Here is a 22,401-nt window from a genome sequence, read left to right as displayed (position 1 = left end):
GGCTCAGTGGGGTTCAGAACACTTGCTGCTTTTCCAGAGGACCTAGGTTTGGTTCCTAACTACCTGCATGCCAGCTTTCAACTGCCTGCAACTCTACAGGGCCTCTCAAGGTAACAGGCATGCTCATGGTTTGCAATATATACATCCAAGTAAAATATGAATACACATACAATAAAAATAAAATTAGCAGGACATGGAGGGGCATGCCTTCAATCTCAGTACTGGAAATGTAGAGGTAGGAAGATCTCTGTAAATTTAGGACAGCCTAGCACACATAGCAAGTTTCAGGTCAAACAGTGCTACACAGTGAGTTCCCATCTCCAAACAAACAAAAATATAATAATATAAAGGTGCTTGCTACCCAAATTCACTATGTAGACAAGGCTGGCTAGACCTAACTGCCTCAACCCCTCAAGAGTTAGGATTACAGCAGTGTATTACCACAACTGCCTGTCCCTGCTCGCTCGCTCACATGCTCTCTCTCTCTGTCTCTCTTTAAAAAAAAAAGAAAATTAGGGGCTGGAAAGAACAGCAAGTAGTCTTAATTGTTGAGCCACCTTTTCAGCCCTTAATTTCTTACTTCTTTTCTTTTTTGAAGCCACCCTGGCCTACTTGAAACCTTGTCTTAGAAAGAAAAGAAGAGAAAAGAAAAGGAAAGAAACTAGAAAGAGAGTGAGAAAGGTGCTTGCTATGTAAGCATGAGGATGTGAGTTTACTCAACAACACTAACGGAAAAGGCTGGGTATAGTCTGTTATCCCAGTGCTGGGAAGGAAAAGCCAGTGAATTCGCTGGATGGCCAGCCTAGCCTAATTGACAAACACCAGGTTCCAGTAAGAAACTCTGTCCCCAAAAATAAGGTGAATGGCTCCTGACCTCTGACCTTCACTCATACAAATCCATAAAGAGGGGCTGGAGAGATGGCTCAGCAGCTAAGAGCCCTTGCTGCTCTTCCAGAGGTCCAAGGTTCAAGTCCCAGCACTCTCACATGGCAGCACACAACTGTCTTGTAACCCCAGTTCCAAGTGGGATCCAATGTCCTCTTTTGACCTCAATGGGCCATGCATGCACATAGTACAAATGTATGTATGCATGCATTCTTACACACACTTAAAAAAAAAAAAGAAATAAGTAGAGAGCAACTTTTTTCCTCTTACTTGTCATGCTCTCACAGGTACCTGGGATAAAGTTTAAGTCCCAAATCCTCCCACATGCAAGGTAAGAACCCCAATCCTTCATTTTTTTTGCTTTGAGGTAAGGCCTCACTATGTACACCTGGTTGACCTAAAATTCACTATGTAGACCAAATTGGCCTCAATCTCACCAAAACCCACTTGTCTGCCTCTTCACTTGCCGGGATTAAAGAAATTCACCACCACACACAGACCTTTTTGGTGCCTTTTATCCCCTAAGTATTTGTTTTAGATTTATTTTATGTGCATGAATATTTCATTTGCATGTATGGAAACCATGTACATACCTAGTGCCCATGGTCTAGTGCACTAGGTTAGAAGGCATTGGCTCCCCTGAAACTTCAGTTATGGATAGTTGTGACCAAGCCTAGGTCTTCTGCAAAACAAATGCTCTTAAATGCATCTCTCCAATCCCCATCTCCTTTTTACGACAGTTTCACTACGCAGTCCAGGCTAGCCTTGAATTCATTATATAACCCGTGTTTTCTTTAAACTTGCAGCAATAATCTTGTTCCAACTTCCCATGCTAGGCATTCATCACCATTCCTAACTCCAAGAAGTAGTAATCTAGGGACTGGGGAAATGGTTTAGTCAGTAAAGCACTGTGCATAAGTACCTGAGTTGGACATTAGAAAAGAGAAGAGAAGAGAAGAGAAGAGAAGAGAAGAGAAGAGAAGAGAAGAGAAGAGAAGAGAAGGGGGAAGGGGGAAGGGGGAAGGGGGAAGGGGGAAGGGGGAAGGGGGAAGGGGGAAGGGAGAGGCAGGTAACATGTATACCTAAAATCCCAGCATTACAGATGCAGAGACAGCAAGATTCCTGGAGGTTGCTGGCTAGCCAGTCTAGATGAATCAGTAAACTTTAGGTTCAGTGGAAAACCTTGACATAAATAAGGTAGGACCAGCAAGATGGCTCAGTGGATAAGAGGAGAACCTGGAATTCTTGATCCTCTTGTTTCTACCTCCTAGATACTGAGATTATAAGCAAGTATCACCATTTGTGGTTGGATTGTTAGTCCTTACAAATTATTGAAGATATTAAAGAATTATGATTGAGTGGATTGTATCAGTATTTAATATACTGAAATCTAACTATGAAAAATTAAAAGTACCTTAATATATCTAAAATAGTAATAAATCTCATTACATGTTAACATAATTTTTATTTAAAAAACTACAAGCAAAAACTTAGCAATAGTGGCAGTGTTTTACAGTATCGGCAAAGCTCCTTAATGTATAACTCAATAGAAGACAGCTATATTCTTATAGTTGCATTTGACATGTTTCACATGGAAGGTAGGCTCTTAGAAATTACACTATATTCCTATAAAGTAGTAAGTGTGAAAAAGCAAATAACATCTTAATATCCTGGATCCATATGGGGCTTATGGACCCCTGCTTGCAGGGTCTTGTGCGATTTCTGGAGATCAGCAGACAGTTTGAGTGCTTTGAAAAGTATCAGGCCATTTTGTCCTTACAGCTTCATTTTGCAAACAAAGAAACTTCAGTATCTTATTTTTTAAACCTTAAAACTTGTAATGATTAAGAGCACAAAGTTCAAATTTCCAGGGTTAGTACTGGCCACTGACCTTTGGCAAATTACTCAACATCTTTTTATGTTTCAGCTTCCTAGATCAATAAAAATAATAAACAGGACTTATTGTATATAGTGCCATTATGAAGACTAATTAAATGTAAATTTTTTCTAAGAGTTTGGTAAATTGAGTGTTTAGTAAACACTTAAGTAGTTTACTGGAAAACTTTTAAGTGGTTTAATAGACTCTACCCATAAGGAATTTACAGAGAAGAAATACAAAATACCCAATACAGCAGAGTGACCCATCATACTACACTATTATAGCATTCATGAGGCATTACTAGTCTCCCTTATCCCTATTTACTATATTGTAGTTCAAAAAGTTGACAGAAAAGGGTAATACAAAGTGAAAAAAAGCCATATTGGTTATGCATGTCTCCTTGCCATCATATTCCTAATAATCAATAACAATTACATTTGTAGTAAATTCCATTGTAAACCACTTAATGACATTCCTAAAAGTCCCTCTGGATTTCCAGACAATAGCCTGATAGTAACAAAAGATTCTCCTGACTTTCGACTTACATAAATATCCCTTTATCATATACTAAAATAAAGAGAAAATAAGATTGCCAAGACATATGCCATTAACTAGATCTGTCAAGTAATAAAACAATTCATCTTCACTACAGAACAGGGTTATCGTTCATTTGAAAAGTTAAATAAAATCACATGACCACATCATCTGCATATTTGACATACTTTTTTGCATTATACTAACAGCAAATAAGTTAATAGCGTCAGCTGGGGGGGGGGCCTGTTTAAATCAAAAAGAAAAAAAAGTATAATATGTAGACAAGTAAGTTCTTTTTCTTTTAGTGTTTTAGTTAAACAGTTAATAGGTTAATAGCTTTGACTACTATTATATTTAACTATTGTTTGGTCACCAAATATTTCTGAGCAGTGACCATGAAACTGGTTCTATGCCAGTAATAGGGGTTCAATGAACATAAAAAGATAATAATTTTTATGGAACTTGCATTCTGTTCTGCCCTGGGAAACACAAAAAAACAAACACATAAAGTATTATAAATGTGGTAAATACTCTTAAGGAAACAAAGAAGGCTATTCCAAAGACCACAGTCTTTAAAAGCTGAATTGTGGATTTCTAACAGTCCTAAAAATAAATAATTCATAGCAACTTACATCAATGCAACATAGATTCTACAGGCCTTTGCTAATGCATAAGAAAACTATAGACACTGACCGTGAAAACAAAAATCAATCTTTTAGTGTCAAAACTACTGGATAGCATTACTTAGCAATATGATGACCTCAAAAAATAATTAACCTCCTAGTTCTAAAGAGCAAAACGCATGCAAACATAACCCTAAAGAAAGCAAGTGAAATCTGATATATAACTTAATATAATTGGTTATATTAGATATAGAAAGGTTATATCTATATATAGAAAGGAAATCTGAAACAGAAAAAGAATATTGTTTTTTAAAACTAAGGCAATATAAATAAATAATATATTTTAGTTAATAAATATAATCAACATTTGGCCAATAATTTTAACAAATGTGCCTTATTAATGTAAGGTACTAGTTGGAAAGAGGATGCAGGATGCATAGGCATCCTCTGAACTATCTTACCAATTTTCTATAAGTCTAAAACTGTGCTAATATATAGAAATGTATACACACATACATAGCTAAACCTAACAAGGCATTATTTAGTTTCTACCTGGGAAGGCTGGGAATGAATGAAAAGGAATAGTTGATAAATTAAAGAAAGAAATAACAGAACCTGAGAGGCTGATACAAGAGGATCTTGCACCTTCAAGGCCAGCCTAGGCTACACAGTAAGACTGCTTGTCTGTCTGTTTGTCTGTCTGTAGCTCTACACACACACACACACACACACACACACACACACGCATGCGCGCGCACACGTATGAAAAAGCCATATTAAAACACATTACTCTGGGACTGGCGAGATTGCTCAACGGGTAAGAGCACTGACTGCTCTTCCTAAGGTCCTGAGTTCAAATCCAGCAACCACATGGTGGCTCACAACCACCCTTAATGAGATCTGACGCCCTCTTCTGGTGCGTCTGAAGTCAGCTACCATGTACTTATGTATAATAAGTAAATATTTGAAAAAAACCAAAAAACAAAAAACACATTACTCTGTTTGCCAACTTAAAAAAAATAATTTCCCCATGGCTAAGGATATAGCTCAGTATGTACTCACCTAGCACCACATAAACCAAACACAGTGGCAAACACCTGTAATCCCAGCACTTGGGTGGAGGCAGGATCATCGGATATTCAAGGCAAGTCTTGTCTATACACATTTAGTTCATAGTCAGCCTCACTACATCAAAGTGCCTTAAAAAGATATTAATTTCGAAATAGGAAAGAAATGAAATGAAAATAAAAATGGGTATGATGGCTCACCCCTAAAATCCCAGCACTCGGTGAGGCAAGAGGACAATCAGCCTAGGCTATCAAAATGTAACTCTAGCTTAAAAAGAAAAATAGTATCTGAAAGAAAATGAGAAGTCATAAAACTCTAATATAATACACTCAAGAAATCCAAAGGAAACCTGCACCTAGCTACAAATTAAGATCTCATGATAAAAACTTCAACAGAAAGATTCATAGATTTTTGTGCAAACTAAATTATTACTGTATCACAATATGAGGTAGTCAACAATCTCCAAAGACTGCACAAGAAGCACATTCAAACCTATTTATTAACAATGACCAATGAGCTTCAATTTATGTATGACACTGTCCTGAAACTGCCATGCAACACTACTGGGATCAGGATCACTTCATAGGTTTCCCTCCGTTCCTCACCTAAGGGAATGCTTATTTTATTTAATTATTTATTGTAGGTGGTGTTCATGAAGATCAGAGGACAACTTCTGAGAGTTGGTTCACCCCTTCTACTGTATAGGACCTGGGGATTGAATTTTGGTTGTCAGTTGTAGTGCCTGTTTTACTCACTGAGCCATCTTGATGGCCTGGAAATGTTTATACTTGAGAAATATCCATAAGCAAACAAGAGGGAGACTAGATCTTTCCATCTTATAAGGTTATAGGGAAGACAAATCCAAACATTACAAGAAGAAAAATTATTTCCCAGGCCCTGCTGAAGGCAAAATTGCAACCAGTGTTAACCAGCCATAAAGTTCCAAATTGGTATAAATAGTTCAAGCTAGCAATAAAAGCTAAGAATACTTTATCAGTTATATGCTTTTCACTCCAAATACTGTTCTCCATAACCTCATTTAAGATATCTAGTAAGTATTTAATGTTTGATTACTTGGAACTAATCCCCCAATGTCTGAATTACAATGATGGTCAAGAAAAATGTAGAGGAAAAGCGAAGATTATAATCTCTGAATTACTGTTCAGTTTGAATGATATAGAATAAAGCTGTTGGAAGAAGTAATCTTCGTGGCAACCATTACAAAATTAGAACCTTGTATCCACTAGGAAGCACAGTGACTGCAGAACCTTGACCAGACAAATGACATTACAATTTCATTCACAAGACCCTATGAAATATTAGGTATACATAAAAAAAAATCAGTTAACTCAAATAGTATTCTAATCTAATTTAGAGAGCTAGATGGTGGATCTATTACCCTATTACCCAAAGGCAATCCTACAAAACAAAGATGCATTATTCTAAGCCTCTCACATACATCTTAAATATGTAACTGGAAAATTCTCAAGAAGAAATTAATAATTAACATTTCACCCGTTAATCCTTGCTTGTATCATCATGAAGATACTTAAATATTTCATATTGAAACGAGAAAAGAGGGAAGTGAGATGAGAAAAATTCAAAGTAAACTGATCATGACATAGCATCTGGCAGAGACTGAAAAGGCATCAATATAGCCAAAAGAATTGTCAATGACGAAAATTAATAGAAAAATAAGGATTTCCAACCAGTCCCAACCCAAGGGACCAAAATCATCACTGGCAACGCCACCTCTTTTCAAGTCTCCTTCAGTTAAAATATATTAGCTCACTAACCCTAACTAATTCTTCATTTAGGTGTAAACTGAGCAAGAATTGTTTTTCTCCATGACCACCTCTTCTCTCACCTTCCGAGAGACTAGTACAACTCCGAGCCAAGCCTCAGGGGAAAACAACGCCCAGATCCCACCCTCCTTCATCCAAGGTTGAAGAGGGGGCCCATTCTCCAGAGTTGGGGGCTTCTCGGAGTGGGACCTCACTTCCAATGGGAACCGGAAAAAGAGCAAGGAATAAGGGTGGGGCCCCATAAAGCCGGCCCGGGTGGTGGAGACCACGCAGAGCAAAGGAAGAAAGGGATGGACAGGAGGCTGGGCGGGGTGAGGACTGAGGAGGACAGAGCGGCCCGAGAGGGCCCGGCTGCAGGCGGCGGAGTCCGGGCGAGGATCAGAGATCTAAGCTACAAGCCTGATAGATCCTAGCGAGGAGGAGCCAGGGACAGGGACAAGAGGAGTCGGGGGACCCGGGGAAAAGGCTGGGGTGGGGGTTTTAGGAAGAGCGAGGCCGGCGGGGAGCCTCAGCGGCCAGAAGGGCTGCACTGGGGGCGGTGCGGGGAAGCCGCGGCCGGCTGCCAGGAGCGGGGGAGTCGCGCACTCACCGCTCTGCTCTCCCAGGAACACCAGCTTGAATTTCCTCAGCGGATTCCCGAAGTCTCCGCCCGCGGACATGATGGAGCCGGAGGAGCCGCCGCCGCCGCCTCAGCCCAGAGACCTCTTCCAGACCGCTGCAGCTCCAACCCGCTAACGAAGAGGGCCGAGCTGAAGGGGCAGCCTCCGAGTCCTCTCGGCCCCTGCAGGGCCGGGCAGAGGGGCGAGGCTGAAGGGAGAGTGCCTCCACCGACCGGCAGCCGCCGCCGCCGCCTCCCCGCAGAGTCGCCTAGCACCGAGCCGGGCCCGCGGCCGCGAAGGGACGCAGGGCGGTGTCGGAGGCAGCCAGCGGTGCGCTCGGGCTTCGCTAGCCTAGCGCCGTTCCTTCCCTCAGAACGCGGCGCGGAGACTGAGGTGAGAGAGGAGGGTGGCGAGGCGAGCGCCGCAGACGCGTCTGGGTCTCGGCACGCGCAGTGCTCGGGCTCTCACAGCAGCCGCCGCCGCCACCACCGCAGCACAACCCGCTGAGTGCGCGAGCCTCTGGCGCGGATGCGGGGCGAGTCCGGGCGCGAGCCTGCCGCCCTGCCGGCCTCGGACGTGCGTGCGTGAGTGCGTGCGTGCGCGTCGCCGCCAGTGCTTTCCTGGTTTCGCCAGCAATCCCGGCTCCTCCCGTGCGGTGGAGAAAGGGGCCGATCAGGTTTCGACTGGCGTCTGGAGAAGCCGGGAGGAGGCGGGACCGAGTTCCGGGTAAGCAAGGGGGGGAGAAAAAAAAGGGGGCGCTTACGTCAGTGACAAATCGAGCCAATCAGAAAAAGCGGAGGGCAGGCAGCTGCTAACTGAGGTGGCGACGCGAGAGCGCGCGCGCGACTCTCGCGCGGAGGAAGGTGTGGGGTTCTGGCAGCCATAGGAAGTGTGGCGCGACGCAAGGCGATTGGAGGAAGGAGGAGGGAAAAGAAGGTGGGACGGAGGCGGAGCCGGAACCAAGGTGGAATGACCGCAGCAATGCGTGGGTGGGGTTGGGTCGCTCAAAGGTGTATTGTAGGTGCTAAACCCTTAACGTCGCTTCTCCTTCCTCACTTTAGCCCTTCACCCGTTTACCCTAGCCTTCTAAAACGTAATTCCTTGCTCGGCATCTTCGTGTATATAAGATTTCCCACCGTTACTCCGTGGAGTTTCATAACTACCAGAAACAAGTCCTCTCCATTTTGTGGGTGAGGAAATTGGAGTCCAACAGAAGGAAATGACTTGCAAAATCCACGTAGTCATGTCATGGAGTCAAGGTTTTATTTGAACCTCTGCTACCTCCTTACGTTAAGCCATCAAATTCCCTAGTGTCTGTTGGCGTGATCTTCTGTTGAGTGGCCGTTGTTTTAGGTGCCCATAACATCAGACGATAACCATCGTCTACATGCTAGAAATGAGTTTAGATATCATATAAGCCAAACTCCACATATTACAGATATGAAATGACTGCCCACTTAGCGGTGCAGCTTTGGAAAAGGTCACACAACATTCCAGAGGGCTGCCTCAACAAAATCACAAATCTGCAGAAGGAGTATTTAAAAGATCATCCTTTCTCCTTAAAGCAGCACTTCTGGATGTGCTTGAGTGGGGCTTCCTTAAATTTGCCATCTGAAGCATTTCCAATTGTCAACCAGATTTGAGATCCAATAAGATAAAGGTGAATGCCATAAGAAAACATGAACTAAGCATAATGTGGACAGTTACATAACATAATTAAATGTAACTTTTCATCTGAATGGGATCCCTAAAAAGAGAGTATCAGACAAAAACAAAATAATTTGAGTATAGCATGAATTTTAGTTAATAACAGTATTTTGTACTGATTGATTTATTATAACATATCAGTCCTATTAAAGTAAGCTGTTAATAGAGGAGTCTGGAGTGGTATATGGGAACTTCTATAATGGCCTTTGTAAATCTAGTAATTTTCTATCTAGTGCTTCACATCTGTAATCCCAACCCCCAGGAAGCTAAGGCGGAGGATTGCTGTCAGGGCTTGGCAAACCTGGGCTATAGAGTTAGTTCCAGCTTAGCCTAAGATACAGAGTGAGGTCCTGCAGAGAGAGAGAGAGAGAGAGAGAGAGAGAGAGAGAGAGAGAGAGAGAGAGAGAGAGAGAAAATCTACTCTTTAGGACACCTAAGAAACTTCTAGAGCCAGACATGGTGGTGCATGCCCATAATCGTAGCACTTGAGAGATACAGGTTAGAGGATCCTAAATTTAAGGCCAGCCTGAGCTACATATCAAAGTTAGGCTGCATGAAACCTTGCATCACTGAAGGGAAAAGAGTTCTAAATAAAGTCTATTCATAGAATATGAAAAATAAAAAAAAGTTAGGTGCCATTGAATTAGAGAATTTGGCATCTGCACAATTTTTTGCCATTCTTCAACATTTCATGGGACAATATCTTAAAAAGATATCTCTGTTCAGACATATTAAAACCCTTTTAGGGCTGGAGAGATGGCTCAGCGGGTAAGAGCACTGACTGCTTTTCCAAAGGTTATGAGTTCAAATCCCAGAAACCACATGGTGGCTCACAACCATCCTTAATAAGATCTGACACCCTCTTCTGGTGTGACTGAAGACAGCTACAGTGTACTTAGATATAATAAATAAATAAATAAATAAATAAATCTATCTTTAAAAAAAAAACTTTTAAAGACATCCAAACTCACATCTGTAACCCAGTAATGGGGAGTAGAGACAGGAGTTTAAGATCATACGTAACTACATAGGTGAGTTTGAGGACAGCCTGAGCTACATAAGATGTTGTCAAAAATACTTTGAAAACATAAAATAAAAATGTATAAGTAAAAACATCAAAAGTCTATGTAAGTATCTTATACACAAAATACTTTACATGTTATTGACAAGGTCAAACAAGTGCCTTATCAAATGCAGGACGACTCACTGATGAATAAATTAGGAGAAGAAACAAGTTCTGAAAGTGTCGTCTAGTTTGACCTACCAATGACACAACTATATCTCAGAACCTTCTCTATCAAAATGTTCTCTCTGGGGCTAGGAATAGCTCAGGGGTACAGTGCTTCCTTTGCATAATAAAGTCTTGGGTTTAATCCTAACACTAAGTCAATCAATCAATAATAAAGAATTACAAAAAAAAAAATTCCCTGACGTTCCTCTCAAACAAGTGGTGGAATTTTTGAATGTATATCTAAAAAGGAAAAGGAGAAGCTGGGTCATAACATGAATAAATATTTGAGTTTTAAAACCACAGTAGCAGCTGGTACTGGATGATGGAGGGTTTCTGACCAGGCTAGACTAACTACAAAGCAAGATCTTGACTCAGAAGCAAAACTAGCCAAGGCTAGTAGTTCATGCCTATAATCCTAGCAGGAGTTCTAGCTTGGGTTCCATAGTTAATCTCAGACAGGCCTGAATTTCAGCAGAAGACATTGTCTCAGAAAGAGGGGAAGGAGGAGGAAGAAGCAGAAGAGGAAGAGAAGGAGGAAAAAGGGGGAGAAGAGGAAGAGGGAGAAGATGAAGAAGTCATTGAAGTTGTTGTCTTGATTGTACAAGTAGCTTATCAGGTCAGATAGGACACCCACCAATAGTATACCTAGAATCCTAGCACACAAAGAGCAGTAACAAAAAACTTTTTCTCAAGTGCTTTTGCAAACAAAAGTAAGAGTGGCTTTTTTCTCTACTGGGTACAAGGTTTTCATTGTTTCCTGAAATAGCCTTTAGAGTGACATCTGAGGATTCAAACTACTTTGTACTTCCTCCAGAACTTTATGAATCAATTCCTTCCTGCTGCTTTGTTTCTGTAGTCACCAAACAGCTGGGCTATTAGGAAGAGAGGGCTAGTATAACACAATTCGGACCTCAAGTGTTTCATGCCTTATCAAGTTTGATGCCTCCTCTTTTGTCCCTTCTCTCCCTTTTTCCCTCTGCTCTGTCTACCTGGATCTCACTGTGTTGTCCTGGCTGAACCAAAATTCAAGCAATTCTTCCTCTAGCTGCAAAAGAAGTAGGACTCAGGTGCATGCAACTAAGCTTTGGTTTTACACTGATGCATGCATGGCTTCATTCTCCTCTGAAGCCTCTTTCATGTTCATCAAGTACACGTAACTCATATGTTTTGCCTTCAGTGATCCCCCTAACCCAAGGACAGAGTACTAAACATAACATAGAATCAAGAGTATCCTCAGCCCACCTTCAGAAATCTTTTCTCTTCTCTTCTCTTCTCTTCTCTTCTCTTCTCTTCTTTCTTTCTTTTTTCTTTTTTTTCTTTTTTCTTTTTTAGTTTTTCCAAGACAGGGTGCCTCCATGTATCCCTGGCTATCCTGGTACTCACTCTGTAGACCAGACTGACATAGAACTCACAGAGATTTGCCTGCCTCTGCCTCCAGAGTGCTGGGATTGAAGGCATGCACCACCATGGCCTGGCTAGCCATAGCGATCTTAATAATCTAAAAGGTAGTATGGGTTCAACAAATGGAAAAATTTCTTTGGATAAGAAGGAATTAGAGGTCTGTATTTTGTATCTTTAAACACACATACACACACATTTGGGACTTTTAAGACAGGGGTTTACTATACACCCCAGGCTTTTATAAAGACACTAATCCCTTTCTTGGTGACTCCACCCCTCTGGCCTAATAAGCTCCCTGGTTCATACACCTGGTACTAAAGTGGGAATCAGGATTTCCACATTAGGATTTTGGACAGACACATTCAGTCCACTGAAGAACCATTGAGATGCCTTCCCTTCTGCTTCCCTTCCCACCAAACTACAAGTAAGCGTCTCCACCTGTCCTTCCCCTCCTCACTTAACGGTCACTGCTATTCTTGGTTTTCCCTGACTTTAATCTCCATAGGAACAGAATTCATGTATTGGTACCCTAACTTTTGAAAAATGTTTGATACACAGTAATCATGCAACAGATATTTGCTGAATAAATAAAGTAAATGAGAATTAATTATTTTACTGTCTTAAAAGAATGAAGAGGATTTTTAACATTGGCGGAAGGTTTTTTTTTTTAAGATTTATTTATTTATTATATGTAAGTACACTGTAGCTGTCTTCAGACACACCAGAAGAGGGAGTAAGATCTCGTTACGGTTGGTTGTGAGCCACCATGTGATTGCTGGGATTTGAACTCAGGACCTTCTGAAGAGCAGTTGGGTGCTCTTACCTGCTGAGCCATCTCACCAGCCCCTGGAGGAAGGGTTTTTAACATTTTGTTAGAAAGAGAATATAGGCCAAAACTGTGTTAGTGTACATTGATACTATTTCCTGTTTGTGGAAAGGATGTCCAGAACAGAGTTCATAACTAAAACCTAGCAGCAACAGAAGGGAATGAGCTTAGCGTGAAATTCAGAATTACCTAGGGCAGCTTCTTTGATTAATTTAAAGTAATTGGAGATCTGTAAGTATGTCCAGGAATCTTATAAAGAAATTGTAATAAAAGTATAACTTACCTTCACTAAGACCTTTTCTTTTCTTTCCTTTCCTTTTCTTTTCTTTCCTTTCCTTTCCTTTCCTTTCCTTTTCTTTTCTTTTCTTTTCTTTTCTTTTCTTTTCTTTTCTTTTTTTTCTAAAGACAAAGTCTTTCGCTATGTAGTCCAGGCTGGCCTTGAACTCATCCACAAAACTTTGCTTTCCCGGTGCTAGAATTAAGGCATGTTTCCCCATGCCTGGCTAAGCCTGAAACTTATGCTCCCCTGCCTCAGCCTACCAAGTGCTAGAATTGAAGGCATGTGCTCCATGTCAGTGACTTTGTTGTAGACACTACTAATTGCCCACCTCAGAATAAACAAAACACACTTACTTTTTTGTTTGTTTGTTTGTTTGTTTTTGTTTTTCAAGGCAGGGTTTCTCTGTGTAGCCCTGGGTCTCCTGGAACTCACTCTGTAGACCAGGCTGACCTCGAACTCAGAGATCTGCCTGTCTCTGCCCCCTAAATGCTGGGATTAAACGCTGTCCACCACTGCCAGGCAACACACTTACTTTTTTCCAGGCACATGACACAGTCTGAAGCAGTCAGAGATGAAAGCATTGATATAGAAGTTTTTGAGGAAAAGAAAAACTTTATTTCTTAATGAAAAAGTACAGTTACAGAAAATCTGTTTTTCTGCCTTTGGATGTGACTGTTTATGAGCATAATAACTATAGATAATACAGCTCAAAAAAAATACAGCTCTTGTGAACATTCATATGTAACTCTGAGTTTAAAACATCAACCCATTGATGACAGCTAATCAGGGAGGCGAGAGGCATCAGGAACTAATGTATGAACTCTTGAAATGGGCTTTCTCTGGACTTTTTTTTAGTAAAACTACATAGGTCCTTATATGTAACAATGTCCTCATGGTATATAAATACTTTGCATTGCTTTGTTACTATAAGAGGTGAAATTGTCGTTTTTAAATTCTCAAAGCCCTCATACAGTTTCTTGCATGTTATGCATGTGATATCATGTGCATATCTAAAACTTAGTCATAGTTGCCAAGATGGAACTGCCTTTTCATGTTTACTACTCCCTAAAAAAGTTTTATTGCTCTCATAAAGGCAAGAAATCAATAGAAAAAATATCCAGGTAAAAAGACCAAAATCATATTGCTCATATTTGAAACAAATAATAGCTCTGGCAGGAATTCAAATTCAAATTCCATCAAATTCCTTTCTAACCCATCCTCCAGATTATTATAATCATTACTACAAATACTAGTGGTTCAATAAATGACATAAAAATAAAAGATGTTCAATAACTCAAGGAGGCCAATTAAAAGAGTGCAATTAATATAGAAAGTGTATTTAAGGTGTCTCATTTCAAAAGAACAATACTAGCTGGGCGGTGGTGGCGGCGCACGCCTTTAATCCCAGCACTCGGGAGGCAGAGGCAGGCGGATTTTTGAGTTAGAGGCCAGCCTGGTCTACAAAGTGAGTTCCAGGATGGCCAGGGCTATACAGAGAAACCCTGTCTAGAAAAAAACTAAAAACCAAAACAAACAAACAAACAAAAAACCCAAAAAAACAAAGAACCATACCACCACCCCCAAAAAAAAACCCAGAGTACCTAATACTAAAGCCTTTTGTCAGTGCTTAGCATGCATGAGACCCTGGGTCCAACCCCTAGCATCAAAATGAACAAACAAAAGCCCAATGAGAAAAAAACAAACAAAGGAACCAAAAAAACCCCAAATTCCTATTTTTCAAATATATTGTACTGAAAAGTGTCCTGTAACTATGTACCGTGAGAGAAGAATAAGAATTATTTAGTCGGTGTTGGAGAGCTGGGCTCAGCAGTTAAGAGCACCGACTGCTCTTCCAAAGGACCTGGGCTCAATTCCCAGCATCCATATGGAAGCTCACAACTGTCTGTAACTCTAGTTCCAGGGGATCTGATGCCCTCTTCTGGCCTCTCCAGGAACGAGGCATGCAAATGGCACACAGACACACATACAGGCAACACATACACATACACACATAAAATAAAAAGGTTTAAAAACAAGATTATCTAGCCAACCTGAAGGAGAGGGTGATAGAACTTAAATGGAATGGTCTTTCCTGTAATTATAGCTAACTCATAGCTACGAAGTTATTTTTGCTACAGATTGATCTACAGAATCTATTTTTGATCATTCCATTTTGTTCTGTTCATGTGACTCATGGACCTGCTATGAATAATGTGATTTTTCAAGCCTGAGAAGTGGGCTGTTGCTTCCAGGTTTTGCCATTGCAAGCAGGGAAAGAGCTTGCTCCTCATTATATGAGGGCCAGAGTGTGTAAAGCCTGACACATCGCTGGAGCTCCTCTTCCTGCATCCTCTCCAGCAAATAAAATAAAATAAGAAAGACATCCAGGAGGATGAGTCACTCCACCTGCTACTCAGAGATAATGGCTCTCGGAGTGGAAGAGAACAACTGCTTTCACTGCTGTTTATAGAAAGAGCACAGCGTTGTTGGACAAGAGAGCAAGCACAGCCCTGCTGCACTGAAATACCAGCAGTGGAATTGCAGCCGGTAAAAAGCCTTTATACATCTGAACGACACAAATGAACATAAACAACAAAAGTCAGGCTAGCATAGTGGTGCAGGTCTTCACAGATCGTCTTGATTTAAAGACCACCCTGGTTTATATATGGTGAGTTTGGGCCAGCTAGGGCTAGATAGTGAAACCCTATCTCAAAAATAAATAAGTTAAATAAATAAATAAGACCTCAAAACCCTTATAAAGATCATAGCTCAAAGTATCCAATGAGGTAATGAACAAGAACATCTTGGAGAGAAATCTGAACAAAGTTGCAGCTCAAAGATGATGAATTAAAAGAATTTCCACCTCATTTCATTTGTGAAAGTATTCCAAAAATATGTTCAAATAATTCAATTGCACACTCAGGCTCTGACATCTCTACCCAAGAGCCATACTATTTTACCTTGAGAAACAAAGACTAAGCAGATGTAACTGGCTAAATAGAGTGTGGAAAGTGCTTACTAAAGGGGAAAATAAGAAGAAGCAGGTCGGTTGGCTCAGAGAGCCCAGAAAGGGCCAGGAGTGTGAAACACCAGGGAACGCCATAGAGAGTTCACACCATAGAGAGCTCTCACTTCAGGCTGAAAAAGGCAGTCAAAATAAGATAATTTCTTTTCTTTTTTGGTTTTTTGAGACAGGGTTTCTCTGTATAGCCCTGGCTGTCCTGGAACTCACTCTGTAGACCAGGCTGGCCTCGAACTCAGAAAATCTGCCTGCCTCTCCCTCCCAAGTGCTGGGATTAAAGGCATGTGTTAGCACTGCCTGGCTAAAATAAGATATTTTCATATCAGCCATCCTACTTTCTGTCTTCCTGGCTTCACTTGACATACTATATCTGTTGTCCAGATCTGAGACCATTAAAGTTAGTATGTAAGCTGAGTATGGTGGTACATAGTTTTAATCACAGCACCCAGAAAGCAGAGGCAGGTGGATCTCTGTGAGTGTGAGGTCAATCTGGTCTAAATAGCAAGTTCCAGGGCAGCCAGATCTACATAGGAAGAATGTTCTAAATAATGATAATGATAATAATAATAATAATAATAATAATAATAATAATAATAATAAAAAAATTTGAAAAAGAAAAAATAATTGCAATTTACATATTGAAATAATTTGCTTTGCACACATAATTATCTGATGCACATGCCCTGGCTGTTCAGTTGCCACTTTTGTTCTTTCAGAAGGCAGAGGGCTCCATGCAGGGCTTTTCCATAAGCAAAACGATGCCTTCTTGTCTTCACATCTTCCATAGGCTTCTTGCTTAGGTAGGTAGGTAGGTAGGTAGTTTGTTTGTTTGTTTGTTTGTTTGTTTGTTTGTTTTTGATAGAGGGTCTCATTGCATAGCCCTGACTGGCCTGGATCTTGCTATGTAGACTAGGCTGAGTCAAACTTACAGAGATACATCTGCCTCTGCCTCCTGAGTGCTGGGACTAAAGACATGTATTACCATGCCTGACCTTCACAGGCTTTTAATGAAGGAAAAAGAAACAACACAGCTGCACCCTCTCTCATACACACATATAATCCATTCATGAACCTCCTCAGAAGCCTTTCATCTGGAAGAAACAAAACATTTAACTCTTAAGAGGTGTAAACAATAGGGTTGATCATAAGTCCTTGGCTAGGACAACTCCAGGGTTGGTTAATGACCCCTTATCTATGTTGATAAGAATCAAGATCTTTTGTCTGTCTTTCTACTTGCCTTCCTCAGAATTCTGACTTTGGTGTTAGGTACTAGCAGATGACTGCCATAACTCAAGTTGAGACATTTAAAGCACTATACAGTCCAGAGACTAATGGACTCCCTGTTACATCTCATTGTCTTGATTAGGTCATGCATCCATCCTACAAATGTCATTGCAGGAGAAAGATGAGCTGTTGCTACAAATTTATAACTGTGACATGAGGAAGAATAAAAAGAAAAGGTCCCATAGCTCTGAGTGCCTCCAAAGAGAAACTAGAAAGAGCACACACTAGCAGCTTGACAACACACCTAAAAGCTCTAGAAAAAAAGGAAGCAAATTCACCCAAGAGGAGTAGACGGCAGGAAATAATCAAACTCAGGGGCGAAATCAACCAAGTGGAAACAAGAAGAATTATTCAAAGAATCAACCAAATGATGAGCTGGTTCTTTGAGAAAATCAACAAGATAGATAAACCCTTATCCAGACTCACCAGAGAGCACAGGGACAGCATCCTAATTAACAAAATCAGAAATGAAAAGGGAGACATAACAACAAATCCTGAAGAAATCCAAAACACCATCAGATCCTTCTACAAAAGGCTATACTCAACAAAACTGGAAAACCTGGATGAAATGGACAAATTTCTAGACAGATACCAGGTACCAAAGTTAAACCAGGATCAAGTTAACGATCTAAACAGTCTCATATCCCCTAAAGAAATAGAAGCAGTCATTAATAGTCTCCCAACCAAAAAAAGCCCAGGACCAGATGGGTTTAGTGCAGAGTTCTATCAGACCTTCAAAGAAGATCTAATTCCAGTTCTGCACAAACTTTTTCACAAGATAGAAGTAGAAGGTACTCTACCCAACTCATTCTATGAAGCCACAATTACTCTGATACCTAAACCACAGAAAGATCCAACAAAGATAGAGAACTTCAGACCAATTTCCCTTATGAATATCGATGAAAAAATACTCAATAAAATTCTCACTATCCGAATCCAAGAACACATTAAAACAATCATCCATCCTGACCAAGTAGGTTTTATTTCAGGGATGCAGGAAAGGTTTAATATACGGAAATCCATCAATGTAATCCATTATATAAACAAACTCAAAGACAAAAACCACATAATTATCTCGTTAGATGCGGAGAAAGCATTTGACAAAATCCAACACCCATTCATGATAAAAGTCTTGGAAAGATCAGGAATTCAAGGCCCATACCTAAACATGATAAAAGCAATCTACAGCAAAACAGTAGCCAACATCAAAGTAAATGGTGAGAAGCTGGAAGCAATCCCACTAAAATCAGGGACTAGACAAGGCTGCCCACTTTCTCCCTACCTATTCAACATTGTACTTGAAGTCCTAGCCAGAGCAATTCGACAACAAAAGGAAATCAAGGGGATACAAACTGGAAAGGAAGAAGTCAAAATATCACTTTTTGCAGATGATATGATAGTATATATAAGTGACCCTAAAAATTCCACCAAAGAACTCCTAAACCTGATAAACAGCTTCGGTGAAGTAGCTGGATATAAAATTAACTCAAACAAGTTAATGGCCTTTCTCTACACAAAGAATGAACAGGCTGAGAAAGAAATTAGGAAAACAACATCCTTCTCAATAGTCAGAAATAATATAAAATACCTTGGTGTGACTCTAACTAAGGAAGTAAAAGATCTGTATGGTAAGAACTTCAAGTCTCTGAAGTAAGAAATTAAAGAAGATCTCAGAAGATGGAAAGATCTCCCATGCTCATGGATTGGCAGGATCAACATTGTAAAAATGGCTATCTTGCCAAAAGCAATCTACAGATTCAATGCAATCCCCATCAAAATTCCAACTCAATTCTTCAACGAATTAGAAAGAGCAATCTGCAGATTCATCTGGAATAACAAAAAACCTAGGATAGCAAAAACTCTTCTCAAGGATAAAAGAACCTCTGGTGGAATCACCATGTCTGATCTAAAGCTTTACTACAGAGCAATTGTGATAAAAACGGCATGGTACTGGTATAGCGACAGACAAGTAGACCAATGGAATAGAACTGAAGACCCAGAAATGAACCCACACACCTATGGTCACTTGATCTTCGACAAAGGAGCTAAAACCATCCAGTGGAAAAAAAAGACAGCATTTTCAACAAATGGTGCTGGCACAGCTGGTGGTTATCATGTAGAAGAATGCGAATTGATCCATTCCTATCTCCTTGTACTAAGGTCAAATCTAAGTGGATCAAGGCGCTCCACATAAAAACAGAGACACTGAAACTTATAGAAGAGAAAGTAGGGAAAAGCCTTGAAGATATGGGTACAGGGGAAAAATTCCTGAATAGAACAGCAATGGCTTGTGCTGTAAGATCAAGAATTGACAAATGGGACCTCATGAAACTGCAAAGCTTTTGTAAGGCAAAAGACACCATCAATAAGACAAAAAGGCCACCAACAGATTGGGAAAGGATCTTTACCTATCCTAAATCGGATAGAGGACTAATATCCAATATATATAAAGAACTCAAGAAGGTGGACTCCAGAAAATCAAATAACCCCATTAAAAAATGTGGCTCAGAGCTAAACAAAGAATTCTCACCTGAGGAATACTGAATGGCTGAGAAACACCTGAAAAAATGTTCAGCATCCTTAATCATCAGGGAAATGCAAATCAAAACAACCCTGAGATTCCATCTCACACCAGTCAGAATGGTTAAGATAAAAAATTCAGGTGACAGCAGATGCTGGCGAGGATGTGGAGAAAGAGGAACACTCCTCAATTGTTGGTGGGATTGCAAGCTTGTACAACCACTCTGGAAATCAGTCTGGTGGTTCCTCAGAAAATTGGACATGGTACTACTGGAGGATCCTGTAATACCTCTCCTGGGCATTTATCCAGAAGATGTTCCAACTAGTAAGAAACATGCTCCACTATGTTCATAGCAGCCTTATTTATAATAGCCAGAAGCTGGAAAGAACCCAGATGCCCCTCAACAGAGGAATGGATACAAAAAATGTGGTACATTTACACAATGGAATACTACTCAGCTATTAAAAAGAATGAATTTATGAAATTCCTAGGCAAATGGTTGGACCTGGAGGGCATTATCCTGAGTGAGGTAACCCAATCACAAAAGAACTCAAATGATATGTACTCACTGATAAGTGGATATTAGCCCAGAAACTTAGGATACCCAAGATATAAGATAGAATTTGCAAAACACATGAAACTCAAGAAGAACGAAGACCAAAGTGTGGACACTTTGCCCCTTCTTAGAATTGGGAACAAAACACCCATGGAAGGAATTACAGAGACAAAGTTTGGAGCTAAGACAAAGGATGGACCATCTAGAGACTGCCATATCCAGGGATCCATCCCATAATCAGCCTCCAAACGCTGACACCACTGCATACACTAGCAAGATTTTGCTGAAAGGACCCTGATATAGCTGTCTCTTGTGAGACTACGCCAGGGCCTAGCAAACACTTAAGTGGATGCTCACAATCAGCTATTGGATGGATTACAGGGCCCCCAATGGAGGAGCTAGAGAAAATACCCAAGGAGCTAAAGGGATCTGCAACCCTATAGGTGGAACAACATTATGAACTAACCAATACCCCGGAGCTCTTGACTCTAGCTGCATATGTATCAAAAGATGGCCTAGTCAGCCATCACTGGAAAGAGAGGCCCATTGGACTTGCAAACTTTATATGCCCCAGTACAGGGAAACTCCAGGGCCAAAAAGTGGGAGTGGGTGAGTAGGGGAGTGGGAGGGAGGGTATGGGGGACTTTTGGGATAGCATTGGAAATGTAAATGAGGAAAATACCTAATTAAAAAAAAAAAAGAAAAGGTCCCTTGGCAGTCCAGCACCAGTGTTCACTCTGCTGATCATATCAGCTTGGTTTCCAATATGCTGTCCCCTGAAATATATAGCCATTCACTTATTCATTCTATAAACACTTGGATCACTGTCTACTAACACACTTGTTTGCACTGGAGACAGCAAAGAGAAAAAGATGTGGCCTTTGTTCTTAAGGGTACATGAGTCTACTGGTGTGACAAATGTAAAAAAAGCAACTAAATTTAAGTAAAACTTGATGAAATTAATAATAAAAGTAAAGCCATCTGATAACTTTATTGCATCTGCTTGTTGTCTTTTGTTGTTCACTACTGTGTATACCACATCAGCTGGCCCTCAAGTTGTTAGAGCTTTTTCTGTTTCTCACGGTAGGAGCTCTGGATTATAGACGCACACATCTTACTCTGTGTGGCCATGTTTGGGATCTGAACCCAGGTCCCCATGCTTTAGCTACTGAGTCACATCCCCAGCTTTGACCATTTGAAATGCATCTTTTTGTTGTTGAGTTTGGTTGTGTGTGTGCGTATACACCTGCCTATAATCTCAATATTTGGGAGGTAGAGACAGAAGATCAAGAGTTCATAGTTCAGTCCTGACTATGTTTTGAGTTTGAGTAAGCCTGGGCTACATGTAAATCTGTCTCAGAAAAAATTAAAGTAATAGCTGTATAATTTATATTCTCAGATTTGCTTTGTCTTGTGATTGGTGCTTAATCAATAGTAATTTGCTATACTTGTGCTCTTGTTTTGCCTCCTGTTAAGAAATTAATGGAAGCTGAGCATGGTGGCATATGCCTTTAATCCCAGCACTTGGGAGGCAAAGGCAGGCAGATTTCTGAGTTTGAGGCCAGCCTGGTCTACAGAGTGAGTTCCAGGATAGCCAGAGCTACACAAAGAAACCCTGTCTCGAAAAACAAACAAACAAACAAAAAACAACAACAAAAAAGAAATTAGTGGAATTTAATGATTTTTTTTCTTTAAAGATGTATTTATTACTATAAATAAGTACACTGTAGCTGTCTTTAGACATGCCAGAAGAGGATGTCAGATCTCATTACAGGTGGTTATGAGCCACCATGTAGTTGCTGGGATTTGAACTCAGGACCTTCAGAAGAGCAGTCAGTGCTCTTACCCACTGAGCCATCTCACTAGCTCTTCAACAACTCTTGAAAAGATAATTATAGGAACTCTGGCTCCCTTTGCAGCTGGTAAGTTAAGTCACTTTTGAGGAAGTCTTATATAGTCTGGATTTTCTGGTAGCAGATTCTCAGTCCTTGGCTCAGCTGTATTTGATATCTTTCTTTCTGAAATTTTGTCCTTCTGTGGCCTTCTGTCACTATGTTTCTCTCCTGACCCCACCCCAAATTTCTTGGCATTTCTTTCCAATACCTTTTTCTCAGACTGTTCTTCTTAAAAAAATAGTTTATTTTATTTTGTGTTTCTGAGTGTTTTGTCTGTATGTGTGC

The 22,401-nt window shown here is 40.5% G+C and overlaps 2 protein-coding genes across 6 annotated transcripts in view; one reads left to right on the top strand and one right to left on the bottom strand.

The window, feature by feature from the left end:
* Rab6a (RAB6A, member RAS oncogene family) overlaps window positions 1–8,102 on the bottom strand; it is a 33,694-nt gene extending 25,592 nt beyond the window's left edge. For 2 of the 3 annotated variants that reach the window (NM_001163663.1, NM_024287.4), the window contains exon 1: window positions 7,384–8,091. In NM_001163663.1, the coding sequence (NP_001157135.1) occupies window positions 7,384–7,453 (70 nt within the window). In that variant the 5' untranslated portion in view covers window positions 7,454–8,091. Of the gene's footprint in view, window positions 1–7,383 lie in introns of all 3 variants that reach the window. The other variant, XR_003946421.1, reaches the window with a different exon arrangement.
* Mrpl48 (mitochondrial ribosomal protein L48) overlaps window positions 7,376–22,401 on the top strand; it is a 62,523-nt gene continuing 47,497 nt past the window's right edge. Inside the window, exon 1 of one of the 3 annotated variants that reach the window (NR_003559.2) lies at window positions 7,376–7,786. The gene's annotated coding sequence lies outside the window, so the exon portion shown is untranslated. Of the gene's footprint in view, window positions 7,787–8,035; window positions 8,120–22,401 lie in introns of those variants that run through there. The other 2 variants (XM_030242767.1, NR_153424.1) reach the window with 2 other exon arrangements.

This window comes from Mus musculus, chromosome 7 (assembly GCF_000001635.26).
Source record: "Mus musculus strain C57BL/6J chromosome 7, GRCm38.p6 C57BL/6J".
NCBI lineage: Eukaryota > Metazoa > Chordata > Mammalia > Rodentia > Muridae > Mus > Mus musculus.
The sequence above is the reverse complement of the archived record's forward strand: the minus strand, read 5'-3'. Positions and strand labels throughout refer to the sequence as shown.